Here is an 8,733-nt window from a genome sequence, read left to right as displayed (position 1 = left end):
AAAAATTCCCAGTACAATTTTATTTTACTGAATTTTCTGTCACTTACCTTAATTGAAAATTGACTCTGAGTTGGAAAGAAAGGGATGTATTTTTTGTCTCTTCCAAATCATAAATATTTATTTTTTAGCAATGTGTAACTCTTTTTAATAATCTTAAACTGTTCCTATTTTATCTACTCCCACTCATCTCTCCACATTCATTAAGGACATTGGACCTGGCTTCCTATCTTCATCCCTATTAAACATGATTCAGCATCTTGCATGTTTTCAGAGTCCCTGTGGTCAATATATTCAGTGCCTTATTTCATAATGCTCTGACATAGAGTCAGAGCACTCAGCTCTGCTCCCGCTCAGCCACCCACCCCGGACCAGGCACCACCATGCCCAAGTGCCCCAAGTGCAACAAGGAGGTGTACTTTGCTGAGCGGGTGACCTCCCTGGGTCAGGACTGGTATCGCCCTTGCCTGAAGTGTGAGAAATATGAAAAGACGCTGACCTTGGGGGGTCACGCCGAGCATGAAGGTAAGCCCTATTGCACCTACCCCTGCTACGCGGCCATGTTCGGCCCCAAAGGCTTCGGGCATGGTGGGGCAGAGAGCCACACTTTCAAGTAAACCCAGGTTTTGGAGACCCTATCCCTGGCTGCCCACCAGGGCGCTGCCCCTCTAGGGCGATGGCAGGCCCTCTGCACAGGCACCTGAGGCTCCCCTGTAGACCCTCAAGCCCTCAATAAACCCGGACACTCGGAAGACCTAAAAAAAAAAAAAATTATCTCCCAGATCCCCTACCTCCTAATACCCTAAGGGGTAGGTTCTCAACATACAAATTTTGGGAGGACACAAACATATAGTCCATAACACTTAGCTTAGAATTTCCTGTGGTAAACATACCTAGAACCTATGGAGTATGAAGCATGACTTCCAGAATTTCACCTAAGCTCTGTCTCTGATGTATAAAATGAAGATAGTTCATAACTTAAGTGCTCCCAGCTTTGTGAGATAATGACCTGCTGAATTAACAGAGTCCTGATCTTTTAATACAACCTATTAAGCACGTATGTGTCCAATAGTGTCCAATACATGAAGCAGAGGCCTAGGAAACATGTGGAATGTCCCAGGCCTCTTCCTGCTTTACCCATACCTTTTGATCACTTGTATCTTTGAAATTATTGGGAAGGCTTGGTACTGGGTAAGATCTCTAATTTGTTAGCTCATACTGGTGTGATAATGATATTGTCTTCTGGACCAACAAACCATTGACTATGGCACATTTAGCAAGAAAAAAGAAGGGAAATTATAAAGGACAAATGTCACCAATGAAATTTGGAGAAAATAGTTTTAGACCCATGAGGAAACTTGCTAAGTGGAAAGATAGGGAGAAATGGCCAGACGGAAAAAACAATGGAAGAAAGGAGTTAAAAAATCTGACCTGCAAGGTCCACTCATTCTTCTTTTCTATAGGATATCCCAGGAAAAGAAAAAAAAGATGACCTAGGTAAAGAGACTGCTGGTACTTGCTATGGGGAAGATAGTTTATCTCTAAAATGCCCTAGAAAATGTCCCTGGCCAAGGATTATCTAATAGAACTCAGGGTCTATATGACACGGTTCCCTGGAGAATGTCAGAGCTATACAAGTTTCTGGAGTATAAAATGAACATCTTTCAAAATTTAACTACTGCTGCTGTATGAGATGATCCCTTGAAACCCAGTTAGAGAACTCATCTTTTCTGGGCTGGAGGGGCAGAGTTTGTGTGAGAAGGACCTGAGGAAAATCTAAGCTTTATGGTAGATTTTATCTTTCACAATATTTAGTAAAACTTGGTACTGATGAGTCTGATTTGACTATCCAATCCTGCGGATTAGGTTAATAGGCTAAAATTCTACCCTGGCAGTTGCTAGCAGCAGTGGTGATAACGACACTTTTAAAAGAGAAGGAGAAATACTGTCAAACTTGGTTTTTCTTATTATTGGAAGGCCTACTTTTTCTTTTATGCTACCTGGAGATTTTCCTATTCACTCACAAATTAAAGTAAGTAAGGCCTACGATTATAGGAAGTTTTATAGTTGGAGAACAAGATCAAGTGACCACTGAATCCTAAGAATACTCCATAAAAGAACTTGAATATTTCAGTGAGAAATGCTAGCAGAAGTCTGGTCTGTATAGACATGGATATGTGCTCAGTTGTCAGGAAGGTACATTGCTAATTTCAGGTACTACATGAAAAAATGAAATAATAGGACCATAAATGCCTAAGAGGCTACAAACTTCTATGAGCAGATGCTTCTCAATAATATGACAGTTAGTTTGTTCCTTGGAGTTAAGGACAAGCTGTGACAAACCTATTTTGAGAAGAGTTACTTTCCCACACCCTTCCCCACCTACAAATGGGATACTTCTTTGAAAGTGGTTGGTTGGACTGCTATAAGTACAAGACCTTAGACTAGTTTATTGATGACGAAAGAGAGAGCCTAATTTAAGGTTGTTGACACTAATGATAATAGATGTGGTCCACAGTGGGGCAGGGATGGAAGCTCCTTATTTAAGGGTTCCTTATTTAACCATGCCAAGAAAATATTGTGGAGGAAGCAACTAAGCTGCTGACTCAGTTTCTGTACATAGAATGTGTGTTATGTGGATCCAGAGCATGAAAATGAAAGAATACATTCAGGAGAAAAATTAAAAGAGAGAGAAACCAAACCAGTTCAAGCCAGAAATTCTGAGACTAGCAGAGTTATTACGGTTTTGGTAAAATCATATTCCATATCTTTTCCTTCCCAGCCTTACAATGCCACTCCCCTACTGATGTTTTTTGGAATCACCTCCTTAAACAAAAGTAATACTTGCATTCAAAACTTTATCTCAGGCTCTGCTTCAGGGAAGACTCAAAGTAAGAAACAGAAGTAGACTAACAAAGAGCTCATTTACTCATTTTAATCCTTGGTTGGTTTCCCATAATCTTTTTCCACTCTAGGTGTCACCCAAAGTAAAAAATTAAAATTTTAGCTAACATCTCAAATATGATCAGTAATTATATGAAATGTAAACCAACTAAACACTACAATTAAAAGATTATGATTCTCACATTGAACTTAGGGGAGAAATGTCTACAGGTCACATATTTAAAAAAAGCACATTAAATATAAGAACAAAGAAAAATTGAAAAAACAAGTTTCATGTCATATTACCTAACCAAAAAATTGTAGAAAAATTGAATGTAAGTTTAAAAAAATTCCTAAAGAAAGGTGTTTTATAATCAGAAAAGTATCAATAAGCTTGGGATATTGAATAATTTAAAATTTATATCCAATTTGTAATAGAGCTTTAAAATATGTACAGCATATTGAGAGTTTTTGTTTATGATAACTTCTTTCATCTATCATCAATTTTAATAAAACTGATAAAATAACTAAATGGAATATGATACAAATTCTACAAAAACCATATAATTAAATATATGTCTCAAATTCTTCAAAAAGTTGACTGTGTTTACATAGCACAGTTACAAAATGTGGAAAAGGTGAAAATTTGTCAACGTTTTTTGCATCATCTTTATGAAACTAATCTCATATGTCTAATTCGTCAATTTACTTTTTATAATCTTAGAGATTTTATATTCTTATAGATTTTTAAAGATTTTAGCATAGGTGAGAACATAGTTTTCCACACAATACTTATAATTAATGCCTTGCCTATATTAGGTGCTTAATTAATAGTTATTAATAAATGAGCAAATGAATATCATTTGGTTTATGGCTACATAATAACATAGGTACTTATTTTTGCCATGTTTAATATAAACAAATTTATTGATGTGCCTTATTGCAGTTATTTCATTCACATTGCTGAATCATGACCACCTCCTCCCTGCAGAAGATTTCAAGAATATGTAATGGAAAAGAGTTTCAGAAAGAATCTAAAGTGTCTTTAGGAGAACTTGGATTACTTTAGATCTTGTCAAATGAATTAGTGATTATATCCTATCTCTACAATTTAATCCATCTTAAAGTTCTTTACTGAAATAAAACATTGCAAAAACATTTAGTTATCAAGTTAGAAAACTTGATAATACCTTCTCACAATTAAGTAAGCAAAAACACCACAAGTTCATTTTGTAATCACTTTTTTTTTAAAATTTTTATTAGAGTATAGTTGACTTACAATGTTGTGTTAGTTTCAGGTGTACAGCAAAGTGAATCAATTATACATATGTATATTTCCATTCTTTTTCAGATTCTTTTCCCATATAGGTTATTACAGAATATTGAGTAGAGTTCCCTGTGCTATACAGTAGGTCGTTATTAGTTATCTATTTTCTATATAGTAGTGTGTATATGTTAATTTCAGTCTCCTAATTTATCATTTCCCCCCACGTTTCCCCTTTGGTAACCATAAGTTTGATTTTGAGGTCCATGAGTCGGTTTCTGTTTTGTAAGTAAGTTCATTTATATCATTTTAAATTAATTCCACATATAAGTAATATCATATGATATTTGTCTTTGATTTACTTCATTTAGTATGGTAATCTCTAGGTCCGTCCATGTTGCTGCAAATGGCATTATTTCATTCTTTTTTATGTCTGAGTAAAATTCCATTGTATATATGTACCACATCTTCTTTATCCATTTCTCTGTTGATGGACATTTAGGTGGCTTCCATGTCTTGGCTATTGTAAATAGTGCTGCAGTGAACATCGGGGTGCATGTGTCTTTTCAATTATGGTTTTCTCTGGATATATGCCCAGGAGTGGGATTGCTGGATCATATGGTAGTTCTATATTTAGTTTTTTAAGGAACCTCCATAGTTCCTCCATAATGGTTGTACCAATTTACATTCCCACCAAAAGTGTAGGAAGATTCCCTTTTCTTCACACCCTCTCCAGCATTTATTGTTTATAATCACTTCTTAGTTGCATTCTTTGCACACCTTTTCCCCAAATTACTTCCTTAGACCAGGTCTCCATAATATATCTCATTAACAAATTAATCTGCTTTCGAAGAAGTGTCAATTCTGGAATACTCTCCTGAAATCAGTCCTTTATTCACCAAAGTAGCCTATTTAAGTTTTAAATCTGACTGTGTCTTTTCTTTTGCTTGGTTAAGTGCCCAATGCCTCTGAAATAGCTACAAGATGAAAGTCAAAATGGTAAGTATGAAGTATAAAGGCTCCCATGATCTGATCTTTACATATTTTTCTAGCATAATCTCTTGTCACTTCCTAATTTTCTTTAAACTCCAAAAATTACTCAAATAATATATTTTATAGAGCATCCTATCAATTTGTTGCCACTGCATGTTTTCTTACACTGTGACACATGCCAGGAATGATTTACTATTTTCCAGCTGATTTACCTAGCTAGCTCCTGTTTACATTTTAAATCTCTGCTTGTGTACTCTCTTTCCCAGAAAGACTTTCCAATTCCATATTATATCATGTGCTATCACTTTCATTAACATCCTGTAAGATTAAATTTACAAGACTGCATTATGATAACTTATTAGTACATCTATACCTGTCGTTAGAGTGAGAATTCTTCAACATCAGGAAGTGTACGTCTCAGCTTTGTATTTTCATTGTTTAGCACAGTGCCTTACAAATTGTAACCTCTCAATAATTTGTTATATCAAGAATGAAAAATAATTTTGCAAAATTAGTGCTATGTAAGCTCAGTAGTGTTTGGCAGTTTCTCTAAAATAATATGCTTTCTTATGCTATGATAGTATTGCAAATGTGAAAGATTTCAGAAGTATCCAATTACATTCCATACCCTGATAGCTTTCTTAGAAGATTTATTATGAAACAGAATGTAAATTGCATTATCTGCTGCCTCCCATCACCTTTCAGCAATGAATAAAGCACAGTTATCTAGCGAAATAATATAAGGCAAATTTTAAGAGATTCTAAATAATTTGGAGAGATATTTTTAAGAAAAACTTTTAGAAAGATCAATAACAATGAATTATAGTCAAGATTTAAGGTACTGCTTATGAGTATGGATAACCCATTTTTTCATCATCATTTTGTGTACAGATGTTTTACTTTAACTATGTGCTTATGATTGCTGTCATTTGAAATTAAGCGTGGACCTTATCCTTTAAAAAAGCAAAATAAAATTTCCAAAAGTTTCAGTATACACATTTTAAATTTGTAGAAAAATAATTGAATGATCTTTGTGCTTGGAGAACAAATACATTATAAAAGACCACTCATTTTGATTCCTAAGACAGTCATACACTCCTTAATATTTTTTTATTTGATATATATGTTTTAAAGTGTTAAAAAAGATTTAACGATGTTTTTTATTCACTACCTTCACAAAATTGTAGAGTTAATATTTTCATATTTATTTACTTAATACTTTAAAAAAAGGAAAATTACAAAGATAACAGTGTAGCAGTTCTAATGGCGACACAGGTGCAGGATAAGTTAATTCCTCAAATCCTAACACACTTTTAGATCACATGATCAGTTTTGTTTTATACATACATGCAAAATAGTTGTCTTAACATTTTAGTACCAATTAGATAAAATGCTAGATTAGACAATGAAAAAGGAGTGTTTTTAAAATTTTTTTAAAAGTAATTAGAGACTAATTTGATCAGTTTCTGACCTGTATTTAAATGTAGTGATACAGATGTGCTCAGAAATACAGAAAACATTTTCAAAACACAAGGAATTTTTGACAAAACATACCATATACTAGGCCACAAAGTGCCTCAAACGACTTCAAAGTAATGAACAAATCTAGTAACCAATAACAAAAGACAAATGCAACGATTGAAAATTGAGTAATACATGTTATATTACATATCATGAAATAAAATGTATTCATTATAAATGTAGAGGCTGATGACTTGACAATTTTATATATACCTTATAACTGCGACTGCAACCAAGATATAGAAAATAGATATTATCTCAAAAATATTCTCTTGTAACTTTTTCAGTCATTCTCCTTTTTCCACAATTGGCCTCAGGAAATCACTGATCTGCCTTCTCTCATTATAGATTATATTTGTGTGTTCTAGGATTTCTTGTATCAATGGAATTATATGGTATGTACCCTTTTGTGTCCAGATTCTTTCTCACACTGTAATGTCTTTGAGGTTGATCCACATTATTATGTCATTATTTGTATCAGCAGTTAATTAATTAAATTGTTATTCATGTTGTTAACATCTCTATTGCTGTTGTTTCTTTTGTTACTGGTGATGTATCAATTTTCTTATTTGAAATTAAAATATTTAACAATTATATTGGATTTGTCTATTTTTGCTTTCAGTGATCTCAATTTGGTTTTGTATATTTTGATGCTTTGTTATTAAATGCATAAATACTTAGAACACATAGGTTTTATATATTTTGATGCTTTGTTATTAAATGCATACTTAGAACACATATATCTATTGACTTGATTTTTTGTTCATTAGAAAACATACCTATTTATCACATATTATTTCTTGCCTTAAAGTCTTCCTTCTCTGAATTTAATTTAGCTAAATCAGATTTTATTTTTTTAAGTAGTTATACAGTACATATTTTTTTCTTAAGAATTATTTTTATTTTAAGTAGTTGTGTGAATTTATATATATATTTATATACACACATTTCATCATTTGATAATCTTTTTCTTTTAATTAAAGTATGTAATTGATTTAGTTTGAATGTAATTAATGATATATTTGTTTATATATACAATCTTATTATTTTTCTATTTGCCTGTCTCCTTTGTGTCCTTTAATTTTAATTCTTGCCCTTTGGTTTAATTAGTTATCATTAATTTTTGTTCTCTATTAGCTTGCTAGTTGTGCATACTTTTATTATACTGATGGGTACTCTAGTGATTAAAATCTATATCCCAAATTCTCAGATTTAGAGGGATTAGTTATTACTCTAATCAATTCCATTTACTGCTTCTTTCCACTTCCTGTGCTATCAATGCTATTTATAAATTCATATACTTTTAATATTCTTTAGACATTATTATTATATTATGATTTATTTAAATTTATATATAGATTTTCTCTTTCTGATGCTTTTTATTCCTTCCTACATTATGATTCTTTCATATTAAATTATTTTTCTTTTGGCTAAAGAACTCCCTTTAATATTTTCTTTAGTGAAGCTGTGGTAAAGTCAAATTATTTTTTTTGTTTGTCTTAGCATATTTTTATTTTTATCTTCAGCTTTTGAAGTCATTATGTTTAATATGGATTTAATTATGTTGTTTAGTACACATATTTTGAAAGTTATTTTTGTTAGGACTTAGTACCATTTCATTGTTTTCTTGCTGTCATGCTTTCGGTTGAAAAGTTAGCTGTTAGTATTATTATTGCTTTTGGAGGTTAATACATCTATTTTATTCAGATATTTTTAATGTTTTCTATTTATCTTTCATTTTCACAGTATAACTATTTTTCCTTGGTGCAATATTCTTTATATTTATATTCTTGGGATTTGCAGAGTTTATTGAATCTGTGGCACTGTCTTGTCAGTTTGAGAAAAATTTCCGTCATTACTTCTTCAAGTATTGCCTTTTCGTATTTTCTTTCTCTTCATCTAGGACTCATTTCATATGCGTTAGATATTTTCATCATGCTCTCTTTAGCTCTTTTCAGTATTTTATGTATTTTTTTCTCACCATTCACTTCACTTTATATTTATATTAACATTTATGATGGCTAGCTAGTCCTCTCTTCTGATGTGCCCAGTGATCTGTTAATCCCATCTATTAC

At 32.4% G+C, this 8,733-nt stretch overlaps 1 protein-coding gene across 1 annotated transcript; it reads left to right on the top strand.

Moving 5' to 3' along the window:
• Positions 1-356: 356 nt before the first annotated feature.
• On the top strand, positions 357-614 carry LOC102991849 (cysteine-rich protein 1-like). The gene has a single exon (XM_055078946.1). The coding sequence runs from the start codon at positions 381-383 to the stop codon at positions 612-614; it is 234 nt and encodes a 77-aa protein (XP_054934921.1). The 5' UTR covers positions 357-380.
• Positions 615-8,733: the final 8,119 nt, after the last annotated feature.

This window comes from Physeter macrocephalus, chromosome 2, assembly GCF_002837175.3.
Source record: "Physeter macrocephalus isolate SW-GA chromosome 2, ASM283717v5, whole genome shotgun sequence".
Lineage (NCBI taxonomy): Eukaryota > Metazoa > Chordata > Mammalia > Artiodactyla > Physeteridae > Physeter > Physeter macrocephalus.
This window is presented reverse-complemented; position numbering and strand designations above follow the sequence as displayed.

Coding starts and splice junctions, on each gene's coding strand:
- LOC102991849 (XM_055078946.1), top strand. CDS start 381: ATGCCCAAGTGCCCCAAGTGCAACAAGGAGGTGTACTTTGCTGAGCGG.